This window comes from Hipposideros armiger, unplaced genomic scaffold (genome assembly GCF_001890085.2).
Source record: "Hipposideros armiger isolate ML-2016 unplaced genomic scaffold, ASM189008v1 scaffold_212, whole genome shotgun sequence".
NCBI lineage: Eukaryota > Metazoa > Chordata > Mammalia > Chiroptera > Hipposideridae > Hipposideros > Hipposideros armiger.
Genome location: NW_017731562.1, coordinates 1,009,761 through 1,034,734, shown reverse-complemented (window position 1 = coordinate 1,034,734; position 24,974 = coordinate 1,009,761). Strand labels below are relative to the sequence as shown.

Genomic DNA, 24,974 nt, shown 5'->3' with positions numbered 1-24,974 from the left:
TTAGTATGCTGCATTTTTCTGTGTCCTATGAAAAAAATTCCTTCCACCCTCCTTTATCCACCATTCCCTCAGGAGAGTGGATATTCCCTTTTGTCCTGATGCAATAAAATCTAGCTTTGTTATAATGTGAGAAGAAGCCTAGGACTGATTTGGAGTTCAGTAGGTTTAAGACTTTCACACCAGCAACTCTAGCTATTAAACTTTCCATCATTGGGGAATTTATTCTTATGGTGCAAGTCATAGATTTGTACCTTAAAAATATTATTTTCTGCATCAAGTTAGCCACCTAGGCAATATGCCTCCACCTTGCATCAAAGATGCTATGTCTCATGTATCAAACATACTCTCAGCAGATACTACAATAATCAGTGGAGGGAAGATCAGGCATTGGATGGGAATGGTGTTCTTAAATTTCCCACAACTCATGTTGTCTACTTGGTTCAGGTTGCCATCTAGTCATCAGGAATCTGACAGTGCTTTTCTTGGATAGATTTTATGTTGTGTGTTTGTTTGTGTTTTTGTTTTTGTTTTTTTTTCAAAATAAATATTTATTTTTCTCTTTTTCTATTATTTTTATTTTTCAATTACAATTGACATTCAGTATTATTTTATATTAGTGTTAGGTATACAGCATAGTGGTTAGACATTTATATAACTTACAAGGTGATCACCCTGATAAATTTAGTACCCATCTAACACCATACATAGTTATTACAATATTATTGACTATATTCCTTATGTTGTACTTTACATCCCATGACTGTTTTGTAACTACCAATTTGTACTTCTCAATCCCTTCACCTTTTTCACCCAGCCCTCCATCCCCCTCCCATCTGGCAATCAGTTTGTTCTTTGTATCTATGAGTCTGTTTCTGTTTTGTTTGTTCATTTGTTTTGTTCTTTAGATTCTGCATTTAAGTGAGATCATATGGTATTTGTCTTTCTCTGTCTGATATACTTCACTTAGTATAATACCCTCTAGGTCCATCCATGTTGTTGCAAATGGTAAGATTTCATTCTTTTTTATGGCCGAGTAATATTCAATTGTGTATATGTTTTTCTTATCTCATTCTCTCCAAATGGCAACTGTGAAGATCCCAGAACAATTAGAATCTAGGTGAAACCAATGGCTGAAGAGTTATTTTTTTAATGAATAGCTTTATGAGATATTCTTTTTCATTCATTCATCAATTAAACAAATATTTATTAAGCTTCTATTACATGTCAGCCCTGTTTGTAGGCACTGGGGACCCAGGAGTGAACAAAAATGGTTCAGGACCTTGTCCTCATGGAGCTTACATCCTAGTGATTTCTTAGAATAACTCACAGGATTGAAATGACACCCAGGTGCACATGATGATAAGGATGGTGACTGACAAGCTCTTTCAGAAAGCCCTTCATGGTCTCCCATGATTTTTCAAGCTAAGCTCAGCTAAGTGCCTTCCTCGGTGCTCCCAGGACATCTGGGGTATACATAGCTGCTTGGGGCAGCTGTTATTCCAAGAGGTTCTTTGTGAAGCAGCTCTGCCACTCACCAGCTGTGAAAACAGGCCAGTTATTTCAACACTTCTGAGCTTAATCACAGTAGTTAATCCTTACTGAGCACCTACTGTGTGCCAGGCACTCTCTGAAGTCTTTTACATAAATCATTTCATTTAATCTTCCTACCAAGTCTAACAAGGTAGACCCCATTAATATTACTCTTTACTGATAAGAAAACTGCAGCCCAGTAAGGTTAAGGAGCTTACCTAAGGTCAGTAATGTGGGTAGTACATTACTTCCATGGCAGAGCCCAGGAAGTCTTCCTGGAACACAGTAAGCACCAAATAAATATTAGCCTCATCAGGACAGGGACTAAGGGGAGGCAAGAGAGGTGAGCCATGCGAGTGGTGTCAGGTCCTGTCTTTAAAATTTTTATGTTTTGTTCATGGATGTTTTTTGTGTTTGTGTTGATTTTTTTTTAATATTGCATTAAAATATTATTTGTCTTGATTCCTGAGTTTTGGGTACCCACTTAAATTTTGTGCCCAGGGTGCGTGCCATTCCCCACCTCACTCTAGTCTCAGTATCATTAGTGTTATCATTAGTATTACATTTGAAGGGGAATTACTTGTTTGCTAAACTCAGAGATGTTTAAAGATCGCACCCATGTGTTGTGTCCATAAAGCCTAGTAAAGAGATAGCACAGAGTAAGTGTTTAATAAACATTTCTTGAACCATACTTTCTCCTCCACAGTTATTCCAAAGAAAACTGATATCCATTCAGGGATAAGAAAGAACTAGATGACATCTTCAATCTCCATGTAGTCCAATTAGTCCCTTGTGTATTATTGTTGGTAGTAATATTATTGATAGTATTTACATATTAAAGATGGCTGTCAGGTATGGAGTATCTACCAGTGCCAAACGCTTAATAGGCCTCTTCTCAAAGCTGGAGGCCCGAAGCACAGCAATGTGGAGTCACTTGCCCAGGACCACACAGCTAGTAAGTGACAGTCAGCCCTAAGCCCAGGTCAGTGTGAGTCCAGATCTGGGTTCTTTTCATTCCACCACTTCCCTTTCTAGTTCAGTTCACAGTCCTGGTAGTGATATGAAAGAGGCCTGACTATGGTCATAAAGAAGGGAGTGGACAATTGAAAAATATAGTAAAGTTATAAGAAGAAAAGATATGTTCATACTTGTACACCAAAGGGGAGGGGAGTTGCTGGGTCCTTCCATGTAATTGTGCGGCGCCATCTTTGCCAATTGCAATGAGATTGTTATAGAGATTATTGCATTCTGTGGTTTGACCTTCACCTGCATCCACTTGAAGCAATAGATCCAGGACCTGTCTTTGTGTCTCACATGAGGAAGTGAGCCACATATCTGTCTTCCTGACCTGCTCCCTTTTAAGTAGTAAATTGAGCAGTCAGTCTGATCGGATAACAAGAAGTCCATACAGCTGGTCAGCGGTGATGAGCAACCCAGACCAGAAACAAGAGAGCCAGTTGCACTCAGCATCTTGTCCTTTGTTTTCCAAACTACAGTGAGTTAATGTTAAGTGTCTAAGATCCTACACTGATTTCCACCATAAATGACATGGTAGTCATTTCCAAAGTATTCCTTAAAACATCAGTACTATGGAATTCTGTGCTTATGTAAGGTTAAATAGGCTTTTTCTATCTTGGTATTTCTCAGAACCTTCAAAAAGCTAATATGGCTTGTGAAACTCTGAAAGAGAGAGAGAGAGAGAGAGAGAGAGAGAGAGAGAGAGAGAGAGATTTATTATATGCGGCATTTCGCAAACCCACTTGACCAGGAAATTCCTTTATGTGGAATACCTCCTAAGACTAGCATTTGGGGGATGCACTTTGGAGACAGAGTGTCAGGATCCTTTAAATAATCTGTCATTAGGAAGTGCCAAGATGGAAAATTATTCTGAAAAAATCAAAATAATGATGTTTTCTTTTTCCCTTTCTCACTATAATAATGAAAAGTTGTATAACTAGATTAAAGAAAAGTTTTGAAAATAGATACAGATCATCTGTATTTTTATAACTTTAAGATATTCCCTCATCTTTTCCATATCTATACATCTCCAAATGTGTATCCTTATGTGTGCATATCCAGCACTTAAAATGTGCAGATACTGTGCTAAATGCTTGGCATATGTCATCTCATTTTATCCTCACAATAACTTTATGAGTTAGCACATCTAGTCCTCATGTTAGAGGTTAGGAAATTGAGGCTCAAAGGCTTTAAGTGACTTTCCAAAGTTGCAGTAGGTGACTGACCCATTGGTTAAACAGTGATTTTTTTACTTCAGAGCTTATATGTTTAGGCACTGAAATACTGAAATAGTTTTTAGTTATTTTCTTACCTAGAGAAAAAATACTTGTCCTGAATTTACTACCAGGGAGTTTATCTTATCTTGGATTATCATACAGCTCAGTTCTATGTTGAGTGATAAAAGAACATTCCAGAATTGTGCCCGCTTTTTATTTGTCCTTGCCTTTCTTCTCTGACTTTCAGTAAGTGCCACGAGGGCTTCACAGCAAGTAATCCTAAATGCAGGACCACATTGTTTTCTGTTTTATGGCTCAATAATCTCTGTTGTAAATACATTCAGAAATGATTGTGGCTTTTTCTTGAAGCCTCAACATTTTTAAAAGAGTGATTTATTTTGATAGTGCTTTACCTCATGATTTCATATATTAAGTTATTTGGTTCAGGTGGTCTTATATTTTCTCATAAATGTATTTATGTCACCCTGCAGACTGAGAAATTTCATTCCAGGTTTTTTTGGGTTTTTTTTCTTTCTTTCTTCATTTGATTTCATGCAGGAGGAGAACTGAATTCTTTGAACTTGTCAGTAAAGGAGAATATGATTGGAACATCAAAAATCATCGTGATATATTTCGGTAAGAAAAAGCTCTTGTTTATGTGTTTCTTCATTATTTAAAGATGTAGCCATACTTTTCTGAGCACACAAGTGATTTTTAAAGTAACAAATCTTAGCTTACATTCAAAGTTAGAGGTTGCTTGAATAATTAGAGAAAAGATAGAGATTGTCCATTTGTCTTCTAATTTATTACATTTTGCCTCCTTTCCATAAATTTGCATTTAAAATTAAAAAATGATATTTAAATTGGTTCAGCTTCAGCAAGTCATGACGTCCTCTTTTCCCAGAGAAGGTGGCATGCTAGTTGGTGGGGAGAGGGGATTTTTGAACCTCAGAAAACAAAGTTACACAGAATAAAGGAAAGCGGAGAGTTCATTTTTGTTTTTCTTTAGAGACAACAGGTGTCGTAGGTAGAAAACCAATCAGCACAATTTGGGTGATGGAAATAAGGGGTCTGTTCTAGACTTTTCACAGGACTTCCTCTCAGCTGTTTAGAAAAGACAGCCGCAAACCATCATTTTTATGTGTCACATTTTAACCACCCTATTGCAGCCCCTCCAGCTGCTGAGACACTGTTCCTTTCTGTCATACCCTGGCCTTTCACTGTCCCCACCTCACCCATCCTCAGACCTTTTGCTGTCTTATTCCTGTTCAAAGTTAAGTATTCCCAGGAAAGCTTGTGAGGCCAGGATTATGGGCTCCCTGTGTCTGCCCACAGCCAGACAAACATTGGAATCACCCCGAGAGGGACCCCTCTCATAGTTCCCGTCTCCCATATTTGCTCTATGAAACCTCTGCCACCATCTTCAGAACCCACAGCTCTGCCTGTCCCTTCCTTGTGCAGCTGACCTGTCTTCATACCCTCTCACCAGAGGGCCCTCTTTTTCTCCCCTCTCTGCATTAATATTCTCTGTGTTATCTTTGCAGACCTTTTTCTTTGTCCTTTCCTGAGGATGAGGGGGAAACTTTCTCTCCTTGAGACTAACACCTCCACTTGTGTCCTAATTCCATTCCCTCCATCTCCTCCACCCTCACCCCCAAACTCACTATTTCAGTTGTTCTCCTTTGGCTTGTATTTTCAAAATCTGGGTTTGTTTGTTTGTTTTGTTTTGTTTTTCCATTATGACCTTTCTAGGCCTAAAAATATGCTTCTATATCCTTAGCCCCAAAAATCATCTCTAAAATCTGCCTTCTTCTCAAGGTCCATTCTTAGTTTTCTCCTTCCCTTCAATTCCACGCTTTACTCTCACTCCTCCTAACTTCTTGCGAGGCAATTTTTTAAAAAATAATTTTTAATTCCACAAGTAATTATAAGAATATATTTTTCTCTAACAAATTGAAATGTTCCAGATACAGCCCCCATTCTCCTTTGAGCTTTCCTCCCAGTTCCCATCTGCGGCACAGCTATGCTCTGTTATCAGTTAGTTGCATCTTTCCAGACCATTTCCAAAGCATGTACATACATGTACACCTGTGGGAAAACTACCATCTAGAATGAATTGTTTGTGCTAACATGTAGTATTATATATTTACATATCAATCTGAACTTGTTCGTTCTCTCAACTATATGCCTTGTGATTGTTTCCATGTCCATAACTCATCATCTTTTATTGTTGCATAGCTTTCCAAAATATAGATTCACCACAGAGTAGTTAGCCATGCCTCTACGGAGGAATTCGGTCTGTGAAATGTGATTTCTGCTCCTTTTGAAAGTCACCAGTCACCTCCCAAGGATCAAATCCTACAGCCTTTGTTCTCTTTAGCTTCTTTGATCGCTTCACAAACCCCTAATTGCTTTGGCTTTTCCTTTCATAAAACCCTCTCCTGCCTTGGATTCTGTGCTCTTCTGGGTGTTCTACTTTCTTCCCGACTCGCCCATCTCCTGTTTGTCCTTGTCCAGCCCTTCCTCCTCCCGACTACCTCTGAAATATTAACTAGCCCCCAAGGACCTGTTTTTCATATTCTTCTCTTGTTGTTCAGCACGCTCCTGCTTTCAGCTACCATGTCTTCTGTCTCCCACCACTTTCTTGGGCCTGGCTTCTTCTAAGCAGAACTCCTAAAATTCCCAGTGCTTATTCCACACCTCCACCTGGATGTTTTCCTGCAGAGGTTTTCAAACATTTTTGGCAGGGGCCCCATATGGTAGGTCTTATTTGGAAGCACAGTATGTAAAATACAGGTGCTCCATGCACTCCCCCCAGCTGTGCCCTCCCTCCCGGTTTCACGGTTAGGCTCTGACCACGTGCACCTGCTGGGGGCTCTGAGGGAGCGCTGTCTTCGAGAATTTTCAAATAGTGATAAAACCAACTAAAAGTCGGTCTGCTTTTTTGTCATCATCATGTGCCTGCAATCTAAACAATGTCGATGACAAGATACTCTCTCCTGAGAAAAATCTTTTGTTGGTATATGTTGTAAAGAATTGCTGAGGTTACTGTTGAGTATTCAAACAATTGATATGAAAGCTTGAAATTAGCACATTATTACTTATCTTTTAATTGTACATGTATTGGACACATAAGCTAATTCCAAGAACTCCCAGTTATAGTCAGCCCCTGGCAGAGGTGGATGTGGTTCACACTTTGCAAAGTGAGTCCCTAATGGTTCGGAACCTTTTGCACCAGCTCTGGGTGTAGTTTGTGTCCCCAACCTTTGGAAATGCCACATTCATGCTTTTAAACAGTGTGTTCAGAATAAACAATGATAACACAGTGATGGTAAGGATGAAAAAACATAACTTGAGTTACTTCAATTCTGTCATTTTATGTGGCCATCCAGGGTTTTTATTTGTGTTTAAAATTTAAAACAGCGAAACAGTGCAAAGTACGAGGTGTAATATTTTTGTTCGGTAAATGCAAAATTCAGTTCATACAAGAAATCTTTTACTGAATTTGAATACATCTTTAAAATTAAATTTATTCCTTTTACATTGCTAATTGTTTTAAAACTAGAGAACAAATCAAGAAAATAACCATTATCACAAGATTTTTACTGAACTACTTTCGGCATGTAGAGGAGATAGATGATAAAAATGACGTGCTGTGAGTATCAGGCTCTCTGGGTACAGCACCGTTCTTCACCCGCCCACTGCGGACAGAGGGAGTGTGCTCTCCTCCTTCCTGACCATTCATTCATTCAACTGCACGGAGCAGATTTACACCACTTAGCTGTGAATTGGACTAGAATTACGTGGACCTCGAGGCTAGAACACTTGGTAAAACTCCCTCCCTACTCTCTTCCTCTAGAAAAGACCTCTCACTTCTTGCCGAGACTTGATCTAAAAAATAAAGTGCAACTGCTCATTCGCCTCCTTCAGTTCTTCCTGTGTCATCTCCCACCCTAACCCTACCTTTCCATTCTTCCTGCCCTTCTTTGTTTTAGGCCCTTATCAGTGTATGCTTTCCAGCTGTCCGCCTGCTTCAATTCTCTCCTTCTCCAGACTATTTTCATACCTACCACCTAAAGTTCTCTCCCTGAAGGTGTAGCCACATGAGCTATACCCCACCCCAGCCCGCCCCCAGCTGAGCTCCCAACCCTAAAGACTCCCCAGTGCCAATCAGGTAAAGGTTTCAGACACTCCACCATCCTCCCTCCCAGCCTTTTCCTGCCTTTTTTCTCTATATACACTTTATGCTCCATTGTAAAATATATTCATTGAAAGTAGAGACTCTTTTGTCAGACTTTATGGATTCTAATCCTCTCTTTGATACTTCCTAGCTGTGTAACCTCGGGCACTCTCTCTACAGTCTCTGATCAAGGAACGCAAAGCACTATTTGCTTTGTAAAATGGAGATGATATTCCTACCTCACATGCAGATGATGTAAATCACCCTGTTGTGCCTGCTCAATAAATATAACTATAGAATTATCATCATCTGACTACCTAACAGATCAATAAACTTATTGATTGACTGATTAATGGCAATATGAATATGAATTTGAGAAGTAAGCTTCAAATTATCAAGCAAACAGACCCTAAGTAATTATCCGAGTTATAGTACAAGTAGGCAACCTCACAGAGATTACTTCCTGTCCAGGAGAGAGACTGCAAAGTCCAGTGCATTACTTGCAGTCTTGTCTCGCTCTGGTACCAGCAGATCCTAAGATGAGAAGGATCAGAGCATAGCAAGAGCGGGTCTGGTAGCTTTGTGAGAAGCACAGAATCCTGAATGCTTTCCTCGCTTTGGGACAGTGACTTAACCTCTCCGTGTTTCCATTTACCTCTCTGTAAAATAGGAATCAGAGCACCCACTTCCGAGGGTTATGATGAGGATTCGTGTAGTAAGGAATTAGTAGTTAGTTGGAAAGCACCTAGTTCAGAAGCAGGCACCATGCACTGCAGAAGCGCTTATTACAGAAGACGGAAAATTGAAGAATAGACCGATGTATCTCTCTTCATAGCGCTTACTTAGCCCAGGGGTTTGGGCACTAGACGCTGCCTGGCTTCAGTGAGAGAGCTGCTGATGCTGGTGTGCCTGGTGGTGCTCTGAATGATCTATTGTTATCTGCCACTCTGCCTTGCTCCCTGGAGGGGTTTCTTGGGGAAGTTACACAAACCCCACTACCACCTAGGCACGCTCTGTCATCTGGGAAGCAGACATGTTTCCAAGGCAGTGGACTCTGGTGGGGTATGAAATGTTAACACCTGACATCAGGACAGCCCTCTGACCTTTAACAACACACCCTTTCTTCCAAAAGGAGTTAGCCAAGATGTGGTTTCCCAGCTCAGATCTGTCACCACTTTTCATCACCAACTGCTACTTTGAGTACAAAGAAAACAGACTGGGGACAAAGAGTGTGTCTTATTTTCCCCCGCCTCCCACCACATCAAATTATAAACACCAGAGCTCTCTACAGTTTCAATTGTACTCCCTGTTTCTGAATCCCCAGTTCAGTGTGAATTCTAGTTAAACCCAATAGAAACCTGCCCCTCAAAAATCTGATTCAGATCTTTCCTGTGCTTTCTTACATGCTCAAATTAATGAAAGCTGTAGCTGAATATGTGTCTTCATAATGCTTATAAAACATGGTTGTAGCCAGGTAGTAAACTGGAGTGAAACAGTATAGCTTTCACCCATACTTCTTAGCTCCACAGAGCAGAGGAAAAAGGAGCTGCTAACATGGCGTGTGCCTTGCCTCTTTGGTGTAGATTTCTTTCCGTTCTTATCAATGAGTGGTAAGCTGGTAAATAGATTCATCAGCTATGTATATATATAGTATTATATACCGATTCCCTTGCTGATAGTTAAAAATAAAAAGCAATGTCCGTTACAAATTATTGTAGGCAGAGCTTGCTTAGCTCAGGTACAGAGAGAAGCCGTGCTTAGCTTTCCTTGATCTGCTGCAGACAAAACAAAAGGGCCACCGGGGATGTGTGCTAGCTTTGTCTTCCCTAAGCCGTGTGGCCACAGGATGGAGATGCCAAACATGGGGACCACAAACAGTGCTACCCTTGTGGAGGCAAAGAAGATGTGAGCTGGCTTTAGCCACATTTTATTTATTTATGTATCTAGGACAGGTTTGTTTAGGAATGCAACAAAAGATTATTCAGGCTGTTTTGTTTGGTTCTGTTTTTCAGATCAATGTTAATGACAGCCTGTGACCTTGGAGCCGTGACCAAACCGTGGGAGATCTCGAGACAGGCAAGTGGTGATTAATGGCAGGGCTCAGCAGAGGAGGGACTGGGGGTGGGGGGGACAATATTCCCAGAGCCCCCACTCTCAGGCTCTGAAACCCTAGTCAATTTGCATCAGTATTAACATGGTGTAAAAAATAGCAGGAGGCTTAGGCTCCACACAGCTTTTTGCACAGCCTTTCTTTATCGTACTTCCACTGACTAATAATATTTCTGACTCTGTAAGATTTTTTTTTAACACACTAAATCCAAATAACACTTTCACCATTTCTGAAGGCAAGAGTTCCAAAAAATAGTGTTTTTGAATAGGTAATCATGTTTTAGCACAAGGTTTGGGTTTTTTACGTCTGAAAAAAAAAAAAAACCAAGGCGGTAAAAAGGAAATTCTGTTTTATTTCCCTTTAAAGACTATTTAGAGATCACAGGGTTATTTGGCCAAACTGCACAGTATACAGATTAATTTGTATGCAGAAATCATGCCTTTACCATCTATCTGGTTTCACTGCCAAAAAGTGTTCGTTCTAAAGCAAGAATAGTTTTCAAACTGTAACTATTGGGTTGTCAGAAAAGTCATGACATATTTTTTCTATGCTTTTCGTTGCAAAACTGTGTCATGACTTTTCTGACAACCAATATACAGTTTAAGATCCTTGATTACTGATAGTTCTTGAAACTAATACCTCTTTTAAGTTTTATGCAGCACCTAGTGTGTGGGCAGCAGTGTCTAAAATAGGAACTTAGTATCTTAAGACTTGACATTTTAGGGAAATACAATACATTCATATGACAATGCATAGCTAATACTGTTGATTGAATAGTAAATAGTATAAAATGACTGCTTTATCTGTAGTATATCATTTACCACATTTCCCCATGTATAAGACACCCCCATGTATAAGACGCACCTTAATTTGAGGGCCCGAAATTTGAAAAAAAATGTATTACATCAAGTTATTGAACTCAAGTTTTATTCATCATAAAATTCATACAACTCCTCATCACTGTCAAAACTCCCAACCATTAGCTTGTCCTCATCTGAGTCTGATGACAAATCACTGTCTTCATATATTGCCTCGTCCTCAGTTCCACCTATGACATTTGAAATGCCACNACTCAAGTTTTATTCATCATAAAATTCATACAACTCCTCATCACTGTCAAAACTCCCAACCATTAGCTTGTCCTCATCTGTGTCTGATGACGAATCACTGTCTTCATGTATTGCCTCGTCCTCAGTAACCTACTGTAATATACCAGGAACAAGTGCGAAACAATGTGCGCAAAGACAACAAGCGCGAAAAAGCAGGAAATGCATAAAAAAATCTACAACAATGAGCGCAAAAACAAGCACGAAAAAAGCGGGAAATGCAAGTAAAAAAATCTACAACCACTGTATAAGACGCACCCAGTTTTTAGACCCCAAATTTTTCGAAACAGGGTGAGTCTTATACATGGGGAACTACGGTAAATCCTCAAAACCCCCTTTGAGGTAAGTGTAGTTACTGTAGGATGCTGAGCAATGGCAACCCAAAGGTATCAGGCCCTAATCTCTGGAACCTGTAAACGTTACCTTAGAAGGAAACGGAGTCCTTGAGGATATGATTAAGAACCATCATTGTCAGTATCATCAGCATTATCCTGGGTTATCCCAGTGAGCCCTAAATCTTACCAGAAATGTTGTGATAAGAGAGAGGCACAGGGAGATGATACACTCAGGAGAGGAGAAAGTGATGTGACACGTGGCAGAGACTGGAGTGATGCAGCGAGAGCAAGGGGATGCTGGCGGCCACCAGCAACTGGAAGAGGAGAAGGACCAGTTGTCCCCCAGAGCCTCCCTAGAGGGTGGCCCTGCCAGCACTTTGCTTTCTGTCCAGTGAACTGACATTAAACTCCTGGCCTCCAGGACTGTAAGAGAATAACTTCCTGTTGCTTTAAACAACCAAGTTTGTGGTCATTTATGGCAGTCCCAGGAAACTAATACAGTGATTATCCCTGTTTCACAAATGGGGAAAATGAGGCTTAGAGAGGATAAGTAACCTGAGGTCATACAGCTCATAAGAGGTAGAGCGAGGTATTCAAATCCTAGCATATTAGGCTCCCAAGCCTTCATTCTTCACAGAGCTTTATGCTTTCTTACACAGGGTGCATCAGTCAGCAGTTCTAAGTGATGCAAGTATGTCAGCAGAATAGGCAATGTGATCACTAAACCCAAAATCTCAGCGACTTAAACCAGCAAAAGGTTCCCGATGTGTTCATCCAGGGTGGGCTGGCACCTCTTTGTCCTCATTCTGACCTGGGACTGAAGGAGCAGCCACCATCTGGATCATGCCAGCAGAGGCTCTGAAGGATCTAGCACTGGCAGTTAAGTGCCTCCCTCCCAACCGATTGTTGGCAAGAACTTGTCACAAAACCCCACCTAAGCAGGAAATACCGGGAGTGCCAAAAAAAATGTGTACAAGTGGACACTTTGGTCAGCATTGCTCAAGCAGTAGTTCGCCTTGGTCAGAAGTATCCGAATGCTGATGGGAACCACTTTGAGCACCTCTTGTAATTGCAGAAGTCAAACGTGACTTGTATTCATCTTTTGTTATCAGTATATGTTATTACAATTTTAATAGTTTTTTCCTTTCTTACTATGTGTATACATTTTTAGCACCCCTTTGTGTAATCCTTCCATGTGCCCAGAAAGTAGAAAGCCAGAATAGTTGATGAAAACATGACTACCAAAATTTGCCCTTTTAATTGCCAAAAATATGACTCACTCTCCTTCCTGCAGGCAAAACATGCTCATCCTCTCCCCAAGGGAGATGACCCAAATGTCCCCTAAATCGTGGTCTCAAGCTCCAAGTCCAGGATCTCTGGGTGATATGTGCTGGTTTCTACATCAGGCCTGGATGCACATTAAAAAACTACACACACCCACAATATAGCGTCTAACATACACCCAAACCACAAAATACTCATTACAACACTCCGTTCAGAAAGGGATGAGATGACAACGCTTGGCAGTTAGGGATCCACAGCAATTCCAAAATCCCCCTGGGCATTTACTGTGAGGGTCCTCTACTCCGTGCTGGGCCTGATTCTCTGGGAGAGGCCCCCACGTTCATTATTTTCCGTGGCCTTTAGATCCACCCTGGGAACTTATTCCTTTTCATTATTCTGCTTGGCTATATCTGAAGGCCAAGCAATTTTTCAGCCTGCTTCCCACCTAAAGAAAGTTGAGGGGGCTTGTTTTAAGTTTCAAGTAGTCACAGACTTGTGGTTAATTTGGCACCAAAATTCTCTTAAACATCTGCTCAGCTTCTTAAGTCTTTGATTCTAGTTATTTCCATTTGACACAATAGACACAACCACAGTTCTGTTCTATACAAACTGTTCAGATCTGTATTTCTTTGCTTTCTAATATTCAGGAGCAAAGAAATATGTATATATACATCTTTCATTCTCTCTCATTCCTAGCCCTTTGGACCTAATAGGTGCCAATGAGAGACCATGTAGTTAAATCATTTCTCCGGGCCATTTTGTCCAGTTGAAAGAATGTCTTGTGTACCACCTGATTCATTCTGAGGTTTTAATCATGGATGTACTGGCCATACCTTCCATTTGATTCTTGTTGGAAGGCTGTCTTTATCAGCCTTTGTCATTCAAAACATATCTCAATTTTTATTTTTACAGTCTGGGGTTAAGAAGCAGCTTCGTCTTTCCTCCCTAGGAGACCCTGAATCTGGGACTTTCTCTGTTCCCTTTCATTCCTGGTTATAAACCTGCCAATCCTTTTCTGAGCTCACTTCTTGTAACACCCAGCAAAACACAGTCACAGCTACTGTCACAGGCTACTAACATTTTGGTTTCCAGTCTCTTCCCCTAAGGCTGTAAGTTCATTAGATACATTATTTGCTTTATTTCAGGAAGAACCGGGCAAAATATTTTGCCACTGTGTAACGGATCCTCCTCCTTACAGCCTCTAACAACCAGCTCCTCACTATTTTATAGCTGGTCGCCAAGCTAATATCACATATTTTAGGGACTTCTCCATTCTTTCTATTTTTTTCTTCCCTCCCCCTCCGCTTTCTTTCTAATGGCAGCACCTTACTTTCATACCAATTTTTGTGTTAATCAAGGCTAGGCTAGGCTTTGCTGCAATAACAGATTTCAGTTCCTTAACACAAATAGAAGTTTATTTCTTGCTCACATCCCAGCGCAGTGTAGATTGGACAGTCCCTATAGAACCTTCCTTCAATAAATAGCTCTCTTCCAGCTGAGCTTTGGTCTTCATTTTAGTGTGACATATTTGAACTTACCTAAAGCAGGGTAATGGTGAAGAATTTGTGTGGCTGAGTAGCTTATTTCTACAGCTCTGCCCACCCTTCACTTCCCCGGTGTGGGACAGCCTCCCTTGCAGTAAAGTCTGAGAGTAAGCAGCAAAGAAGAGTTAGGTGGCTCTTCCAGGTATTGGGGCAAAGTGTAGCACAGCGGGTGGCCCTAAGAGGGATGGAAGGGAAGTGGGGTGGAGAGTGGGAGAGAGTTAGGGGGACCTGGGGGGAAACAGAGAAGACGGGAAAGGGCGTGGAATGAGGCATGGTGTGCCAAGGCCTTCAGTGAAATGCATGTCAAGAACTAAAGTACAAGCAGCCCACTTGGGGGTGGGAAAGTGACAGTACAAAGTACTTGGGAGGAAAATAGTGTCTGCATTGATGTTTTAGACCAAAGAAGCAAATGGCCACTTGTAGGTGGTCGCCTGTCTTCAGGGTCACTGATATAAGTATTATTATTATTGTTGTTGTTGTTGTTGTTGTTATTTAAGGATATGAGACTCTGCTCTTAAGTGCAGAAACTCAAGAGCTCACGGAAATAGAACACAAAGCCATGTTTTCCCAAATGCTTCCATCAGAAATCTTGTCACGACTCTGAACTGGAGATCTCATTTGTGTTTGTCTCCAAATTGAATAGGTTAATAATGTATTTTCAAAAACATAATCACGTCTATAATTTCAGGAAACATTTGGACAAAAACAATGGAAACTTCTTATAAAAATATAAATACATTTCTAATTTCTTGGATGTTGATTTTTTAAAATTAGCTTTCAAAATGTTTTTTTCACTGGTGTCTCTGCCACTTTTCCTTCCTCATAAACATGATTCTAAGCATGTGGGTTTCCCCACTGATCCCCCAAGGCCTGATTAGCATCTCAATATCCTTCTTTAATAAAAAATTCAATCAGGAGCCACTTAGTGTTCCCGATTGGGTTTTTAAGTACAAACAAAACAGTGGTACAAGTTGAGCTGTGAAAGAAGCACAGCGGAGATACCCAGACTGCTTCAGAAAGATCAAGGACAGGGTTTTGTTTTAATTTCTTTGCTTTCCAGGAGCTACAGACCTATGCAGGACTCCCACCTCTGGGGTGACCTGATTGCATATTTGTATTCTTTAATGCAGAAGACCCACTTCAGAGCAATCTGAGGGAGAGTTCTGGAAACTGAATAAATAAGGGCCAGGCCTTTAGGGAACCGTTCCTTCTTTTTAAAGGCCAGAGACAGGAAGAAGGAGGCCTGGAGTGCCAAAGGGAAAAGGAGTGGCAGAGATTAGAGGGGAGAAAAGTGAATCAAGTCCTAGAGAACACAAATGATATGTCCAGTTCAGAGTTGCGACAAGATTCTAATAGAAGCATTTGGGAAAACAAAAGCTTTTGTGTTTTATTTCCTTGAACTCTTGTGTTTCTGCACTCATCAGCAGAGGTTCACATCCGAAAAATAAAATAATACTTACATCAGTGACCAAGAAGACAGGCGAAGACAGGAGACCCCCTACAGGTGGCCACTTGTGTAAAATATCAATGCAGAAACATTTTTCCTTCTAAGTGCTTTGTCCTGTGTCAGAGCAAGTTTTATGCTATTGAATTAAAAAAAAATTTTAAATCCGAACATCTTTATAAATGACTTTATACTTGCTACTCTCAAATTTGTCTCTGTGTGTATGTGTGTGTGTGTGTGTGTGTGTGTGTGTGATGTTTTTACGTTTCATCAATTTATAGTTGACAAAAGCTCTTGAAAGATACACTTAGATGAATTATCTGGATTATGTGCATTTAACCAAAATTAAACCTTTGCCAGGCCTAAGAACCTCATCTTTACAAAAGCCTGGAATAGGGAAAAATTAGTCTGGAGATCCAGATCTTCTTGCCATGAGTTGTTTAGGATTGTTTTCTGCTCTCTACTATTTTGTCAATGCAGCTAGTTCATCTCAGACATTTCCTAGATGCACACCACAGTGCTGTTGAAAATACCTGCTCGTCACTTATCTGTTATATTAGTTTGCTTCCCATAAAGCTATCCTTAGAAGCACAGGGCTTGGAGAAGAAACAAGTCTCTTTAGGCTGACCATGAACAATAGCTTCCAATCATCCACACAAGGATGGAGGAAGAGTGGAAAAATACAGGTCCTTACTTAGGAAAAATATCTATGGTTTAGGGTAGAACAGACATCCCATTGTGCTTGTACCAACTAGAATCTACCATAAATGAGTGCTTTTAGTACACGGACTCAGATGGCCTGCAGAGCAGATCACATTCTTCAAACTGTATCATGACATACGTGTACTGTAAAAGTCTGCTAGGAACAGTGAATCCAGCATTAGCCCCGCCCCTTGACTGATTGCTCCAGTAGGAAGCAGAGCTGTGCCCTGCAGTTACCCTGTCCAGAGTACACACAGATGTTTGTAGGGCGAGGCGGTTCAGGAGCTTTCGTGAGGGCAAGATTAAACAAGGGTAAAATAAAAGTATGCAACAATGTAAACAAATCTACATAGAAACAACCAAAAATGGACTAAATTATTATTACAAATATACTATAATACAATAACATAAATTATTATTAGGCTATTCTTTGCTTCATTTTTTCTGGATAAGAACATTTCTACTTCGAAGGTGGCAATGTAAGTGCCTCACCCCAAATATACAAGCTACGCTGTTGGAAATTATACATTGGCATGCATTTAAAAATACATTGCACATGTTCTGATTAAAAGGAAATCAGTTTCATTGATTAAATTCTGCAATACCACCAAACACAGAAGGTTAATGTACTTCCTTGTAATCTTTTTAAATGATTGTCTGTGTTGAAGATAATTGCCATACACATAAGCCAGAAATAACTTCTGAGTCTCATGATAAATTACACATACCAATAAATTAAAATATTTATATGTTTCAGGTGGCTGAACTTGTAACCAGTGAGTTCTTCGAACAAGGAGATCGGGAGAGATCAGAACTCAAACTCACTCCTTCAGTAAGTTCATCCTTTTATTATGACGCCTTTACTCTTTTGAATGACATTTTTTAAAATGACTCCAAATCATAACTTGAAAATGGGAAAGGCTGAGAATGGATTTAAGGAAGCACTCCTGAAAGTTTAAAACTTTAATTAAACTTAGATGCTAAACACTCTTATTCCCAGGTTTCTGATTAAGAGCGATGAGCTACTTAACAAGAATTTCCTGAGCACCCACAGGGGGACAAGTAGGCACAAGGGAGGAGGTGCAGAGTGGCATTTGAATAACTCAAAGCCCAGTGCTGGCATTTCAGATGCGGTCAATGGCTACTTTGGAATAGAAACACAGAAAAAGAAATTAAAGACAAGCTATCCAGACTTGAGGTGCTCGAACAGAGAGCTGCCATAAGTAGATTTTATTTTCCAATTTTAAACATTCTGAAATCTCCAAAGCAAATCATTTCCAGTCTGTTTCTTGTCTTTGCAAAATGAAAAGTTTCACCTGGGGAACTAGGTTCTGCTGTTTGAAATGCTGTTTACGTTGAATTAATCCGTTGAATTATTATTTGGAAATGCTTACTGTTGGCTCAGGATGATGCTGTTTTTATTCATCAGGATACAAAAGATATAATGCCTTGGTCACTACCCTCAAGAAGGGAGCAGCCTCTTTGTTTTTAATGAATGGTTAGCTAAAAATCTAACAACTCTTAAGAATGATGCAAAGTGTTTTCATGCCTGGCGCAACACAGCACATTCAATGAAGCTCAAGAAATGTGTCAGTTGTCAAGAATATCTGTTTATGTGGATTCAAATCAACTGAGTTTTGAACATTGGGAGGTATTTATAAGATCTTTAAGTTTAGCACACGTTTCATTGCTGACATTTAACAGCATGGAAAAGCAGCAGAACTAGCTCCTAGCTTAAATAGTTTCACCTATTTGAAGTCAGAACTGACAGTCTTCCTAATTTTGACAATTCTTAATTTGTTGCTTACCTATGAAAGGTCAGAAGATTACATAGGTTATAACACTCGCCAATTATTTTAGTTTCCAAAGCAACACCTATTTATACTGTTTTCAAAACATACCTTTATTCTTTTTTTGGTGGTGTCACCAAATTTGGTTATAAAAATAAAGATACTAGATTGGAAAACACAGTTAATGTGTAAAACCTAGTACAACCCAAATTTCTTTCAGCTATCTATCTATTTTCAAATAAAAGCTTACCCCTTCTTTAAAAAACGTGTTTCAGAGGCATCCTCTGAAGGGTTTACAATGCGGCAATACCACAGGTAATTTAATTATTGGGTTGTCAGAAAAGCCATGACGTGTTTTTCTATGTTTTTCGTTGCAAAAATGCGTCATGACTTTTCTGACAACCCAATAAATGAAAGACATATGAGTCCATTGCCAGCATTGGTAAGTTGGCAGGGGCCGTGACTCAGCACTGAGGAGACTTTTTCTGCAGGCGCAGGTAAGGCAGATGTAAGTTTCCTGAAGACATAAATGAAATTGATTTTGAATTGGAAAGTAGCTCTAAATGCTCCTCTCTCCTCACAAAGGGCTAGTTAACACAGCTGATGACTGGCTGCTGGCTGCTGTGGCAGAAGTATCCTTCATTAGTCCTCTTCCAAAGAATGTTTAGAAATGCATGCATCCAGAGCCTACACCTACTGTGTCCATTATTCCTTGATATTTAGGGAAAAAATTGTCCAGGCGCCACCTTCAGGTGTCATGGCCCTAAAGGTCATCAGAGTAACTTGATGAAGACAAAGGCTCATCTGAACCACAGCCAAAGGGTTAATAGTAGAATCAGTGAATCAGTTAATAGAGCATGCTTGAGCACCTCCAGGTACCAAGCGTGAAGCTTGGCACTGTGCATCCAGCCATAAGCATGGCACTATCTTCCTCGCCCTCAGAAAGCTTGTCAACTGGTGGGAAATAGAGACATTAAAGAACTAATCATAGGAATCAATTCCAAGATGCAGAATGCTATAAAGGGAAAGCACAGGACAGTGTGTTCTTTTATACTCCCACTCATCAAACATTGATTCAGAAGTGACTAGTCCAGAAATGAACCCTTACAGTTACAACTGATTTTTGATAAGGGCGTCAAGACAATGCAATGGGGAAAAAAATAGTCTTTTCACCAAATGGTGCAGGGATATCATATGCAAATGAAGTTGGAACCCTGTCTCTCATCATACCCCAAAATACCCTCACAATGGATCCTGGACATGAATGTTGGAGCTAACACTGTAAAACTTAGAAGAAAACAAGGTATAAATCTTCTGGATTGGATTTGACCATGATGTCTTATATATAATACCAAAAGCACAAGAGACAAAAGATAAAATAGATAAACTGGACTTCATAAAAATTAAAACTTTATGTGTCACAGGACACTATCAAGAAATTAAAAAGACAACCCACAGAATGGGAGAAATTATTGGCAAACCATATACCTGGTATGGACCTAGTATCTATAATATATAAAGAACTATTACAACTTAACCATAGAAAGACAAATAACCCAATTATTAAAATGGACAAAGGATCTGAATAGACATTTCTTCAAAGAATATATATATATATATATATATATATATATATATATATATATATGTATATAAATGGCCAATAAGCACATGAAAAGATGCTCAAAATCATTAGTAATCTGGGAAATACAAATTAAAAGCATAGTGAGATACCACTTCACACCCACTAAGATGGCTATAAACAAAAAGGCAGATGATAGCAAGAGTTGGCAAGGATGTGGAAAAATTGGAACTTTATACATTGCTGATGGGCATGCAAAATAATGCAGCTGCTTTGGAAAACAGTTCGGCACATCTTCAAAATGTTAAACATTAGAGTTACCATAGCACAGGGCCCAGCAGTTCTACCTCTAGGTATATCCCCAAGAGAAATGAAAACATATATCCAAACAAAAACTTGTACATGAATGTTCATAGCGGCATTATTCGTAATAGCTCCAAGTGGAAACAACCCAAATGCCCATCAATTGATGAGCCTGTAAATAATATATGGTATATCTGTACAATAGAATATCATTTAGCAATAAAAATGAAGTGCTGATGCATGTTGTAAGAATAAACCTTGAAAACATTATGCTAAGTGAAAGAAGCCAGTCACAAAAGACCACATAGCATATGATTCTATTTATATGAAATGTGCAGAATAGGCAAATCTATGGAGATAGAAAGTAGATTAGTGGTTGCCCAAGGCTGGGGGTTTTGTGGGAAAATGAGGGCTGACTGTTCATAGGTATGGGATTTCTTTTTAGGGTGATAAAAATGTTCTGAAATTGACTGTTAATAGCTGTGCAACTAATTGTGAATATACTAGAAACCTCTGAACTTTCTAAAAGATAACTGTATACTATGCACCAGAAACAGAGTAATTAAATAAATTTAAAAATTGCTGATAACAATGAGAGCTGTAGAAAAGGTAAAACAGAATAATTTTTTTAAAGGAAGATTTTGGACCAAGACTCATGCAGTTCCCCAACAACCGTTTCTCCAGCATATTTCACAGTCCTCTTCAAATTCTAACCCTCTTTCCTAATTAACATTTTACATTGCAAGGCGAGGATGTGCAGGGCCTGCGGGAGTCAGTGACCTTCCCCATAATTTGGAGATATTTTCCTCAGCAGTGCCCTTCTGCCTTCTCATGAGCTTTGGCAGCTAGTGATTCCTGCCCCACCCACACCGCCCTTTTTCATAAGGCGGAAGGATGCAGGGGTTTCAGCATCTCTGGACCAAAGGAATGTCTCAAGTCTGCCCTCAGGACCTATGTGAATGCCAGAATGATGTGGATGGCACATTTTATGTAGAAGAAAGACCATAAGGCAGGGTAAGACCCTGGCCTTAGTCCTTAGGAACAAATGGAAGGACATTCTCACTGGAGTATTACTGGCAGTGTTTGTTCAAGGAATCCATTTTAGCCCTCCAGTTGCAACGGATTGTTTCCCTTTTTATGTCTGCCAACAGAAATGTGTCACTTCTTTTTCTCAAAACTATACCTAATTTTTCAAACATTATAACATTCTAAGGTTTAAAGGCTGGGTGGGAATGAAGAGAGATAGGTACCTTCCACCATCATCCATCCAATGATTGATAAAAAATTAGGAACTTATTAATGACAGACAAACCTTATTGAAAAATACACAGATTTGCCAAACCAATGCCTTACCCTGAAAAATTAATACAAATAGTTTCTTTTTAAAATGAGATTGCTTTGAAGGATCTTTTCCAGCCTATCCCACCCTCTTTCACCATAAAAATAAAAACCTGCATTATTTTTCTGGCAATAAAACATATCCCCTTCCCCTTGACTTGTACCCAATTCCCAGTGACCTGGTGGCTTGATTTAGTGGCAGTCACCTGTATCTGAAGACAGATTTAGTCCCCAATGAGTTGCGCGCTAAAAAGTTCAAGTAGATTCGCTTACAAATCTCATAAAAAGCGACGAAATACTTTATTTCCCATCACAGATAACAGGAAAAGAAAGTACATGTAAAGATTGATTGTGATTTGTGAAGTGTTCAGTTAGTAACCATTGGATCATTGCGGCAAAGCGTTAGACAAAGCACCTGTAAAATACTCCGGTGTATTAAAGCAAGGTTCTCCTCCTTTGTTCTAGGCTATTTTTGATCGGAACCGGAAAGATGAACTGCCCCGGTTGCAGCTGGAGTGGATTGATAGCATCTGCATGCCTCTGTATCAGGTACTCACCCGTCCATGATTTGAGAGGGTCTGTGCGTCATGCCTGAGCCAGAAACGTACGTACCGTACTTTCAGAAGCCTTAGTTTTAGGAGACCCTTCATGGTATATATGTTTCTAAGAGTTACAGCTACAGTTTATCTTTTCTGACCATCCCCTGGGAAAAGTTGGTCCTAGAAGGCCTGAGACCTGAGTTCTTTTTCTAGGACATAATCTCCATGGCCTCAACTGTAAATCAGGGATCATAATGTTTTTCTCCGTGTTTCCCAAACTGTGCCCCATGGTACATACGTATCCAGCCTCAGCCTAATAGGTATCTCTTCCAAAAGGGCCCTCAGGCCCGATAACTAGGGAAACTCCCCTGCACATCAAAATACTGAATGAAGGCTCAGAGAAGTCCCTCAGGAAAGAAATTTGTTAAACCTTGATTAACTCTGAATTTCTCAAACATTTGACCATGGAAATCTTTTTCACTTTTTTCTTTTACTTTTATTAATATCGCGAGAGACATGAGGATTTCATGAATCATGGTTTTCTGCCCTGACCCCATGGTCTGGGTCATGGAGTTTTGTGAAGCACCTTGCATCTTAAAAGTCTGCCCCTCTGAGATGCATGTGACAAATGCCCACCACAGAGACCACTGACTTCTGAGCAAAAGGTGTACTCATGGTTCCTAGCTCTGCTGCCCAGTGTTTGGGAAGGCTCCTGGCAAGGAGACAGATGCCATCAGCTTTGAATGTTCACACTCCACTTTTAGAGTATAGTTTAGGGCTGGCACCAGTTAACTCACAGTTTAGTGTACATTGGCTTTTAATTCTACTTCCAAGCATTTGCTTTCAAGTGTAAAACCTGGAGAGCTCTTTACCCCCCACCTAGCTCAATCAGACTGAACTTCTTTTCTAACTTCAAATGAGAAACACATGCAGGGAAAGCAAAACCGCTTTACTTTCTCACTCTGTGTAACTCCATTAAAAACACAGTATTGTTTTTTAAGGACCTCACCATCATTAAGTTTCAGGCTTATCTACCACTTCGTTTTCTGTACTTTTAGGAACTGCTGAGCCCTGTCACATTACCCTAAAAAAAAAACAAAGACCTTAGAATACTGTCTTGAAGACGGAAATGTAATTTTTTAATGATTACAAATAACAAAAGTAAATTCGTTTTTTGTTTTATGCTATCCATTAAATACATGATATTATAAAATCAAAGTTTAAAATAATCTAAAATAGATTATTTTAGTTATAAATGAAATAGAGTGTTCTTTTATTTAATAATGAAAGATCAGATGGAAAAAAAATCAAGAATGATGTACCCTTGTATTCTAAGAGAGTCCTCCACTCTGTCTTCTTCCTGTGTGCTCCACCATCCTCGATCCTCCGGTGTCTCTGAATAGGCTGGGCCCCCTCTGTGTAAAGCTCATCGCCGTTGGGTCAAGTGTATCTTCCTTTGCTAAATTGACCTTGACAATACGTGTTGAGTTATTTTTTTATGTTATGCAGTTTCCTGTGCACATGTAGGCAATAAATGGGATGAATAAATTATTCTTACAATTGATAAATTCCTTCTATGTGGGTAAAGTTTAGGAGGATGAAAACACATCTGTGTGGAGCTGATAAACTTTGGGTACTGGTTTGCAAAGCTACTTTGGAATGAACCAAAAGTCAACACAGCCTTCCTATGTGATTACAGTAAATGCTAGAAAGGACTCTCATATGCTTTTCCATGTCACTGTAATTATAATTGTTTCATTACTGACTTATAATCATTTGGGCTTATCTTACAGTTCCTATTGAATACTTTGAAAGCCTCAGGTTAAAACGGAAGTTACTTGGATTTAAACTGAAAGTAGCAATTTCCAGAATTTAGGGAGTACCGCATCATTCTATCATTCCTGACTTTTCACATCTGTTTTACTTGACTACTTATCTGTAACGTTAGATACACCTGCTATTTTTATCCACAGGAAATTAACATAGAGAAATGTTAAGTGACACTCCCACCAAATTAGAGTTGTGTCTCGCTCCTCCAGGGCTTTGGCTTTGGTGTGATGGCCTTTCCACTGCCCCATTCCACGTCTGCTGGATCGTTCTTCTACAGCCTTTTCTTACTAAACTAAGTGGGGCGCGTCATTACACTCTAAAGAGGACTGTGGAAGGAGCTGTATATAAAAGTACATATTTATACCTGCTGCTGTATCTTCTCGGTTAACAAAGCATGAAAATCACATTCTTTTTCAAATTCCTTATCATCACTCATTTTTAAAAACGTTCTCATAGATTTCATTTGTAAATTCTTTATGAGGTGGTAAAGCCAACATTTCAAAGAGCCTGCAAACTGAAACTTTGTAGAGTGATTTTAAGTATCCTCTCTAAATTGGGTCCCTATTTTGTTCAATCTCATGCAGTGAGTTTTTCCTTATAGCGCATTAACTGTTGGTGCTTCAGAGCTAAAATGGAATCAGTCAGTGGACAGGAATCACCATTAGCGCAAAGACAAAAAATTTGAAGGAAATGACTCACCGAGCAAGGAATCTCACTGATGTGACACTAGTCACAAAGCAAAATGTCTGCAAGAACTCGAGCTGTTGTTGAAAGGCCAGTTTGTGGTTTTGAACATGAAGTTGGAGTAATAAAGAGTCTGAGAGAATTGAAGGCAAATGGAAAAGTGTGCAGGTGGCAGGAATCTCCCATGTGATTGGTCTGAAATGATATGGCCTGAATCATAGAGCACAAAGATCCACTGTGGCCTTGCTAAATCAGTCTGGGCATAGAGCGAGAGGATATAGAATAGTATACCTGAGACAAAGAATGTCCCTTTTCATGGCCAGGGTCCTGACCTAAAGGTGGGCAGGTTTCGGTGGCAGGAAACCCCATGTAGCGCCTGAGGTTACATAAATAGACAGTTGGAACCCCCTTGCAGGTGGAGCAGCGTGGAGAGATGCTT

General features: G+C 39.8%; 1 protein-coding gene across 1 annotated transcript in view; it reads left to right on the top strand.

The window, feature by feature from the left end:
* The window catches only part of PDE11A (phosphodiesterase 11A), a 398,336-nt gene that overhangs the window by 336,816 nt on the left and 36,546 nt on the right, over positions 1-24,974 (top strand). The window contains exons 15-18 of the mRNA XM_019654011.1: positions 4,323-4,400; positions 9,957-10,020; positions 17,227-17,301; positions 21,948-22,031. Of these exons, the coding sequence (XP_019509556.1) occupies positions 4,323-4,400; positions 9,957-10,020; positions 17,227-17,301; positions 21,948-22,031 (301 nt within the window). The remainder of the gene's footprint in view (positions 1-4,322; positions 4,401-9,956; positions 10,021-17,226; positions 17,302-21,947; positions 22,032-24,974) is intronic.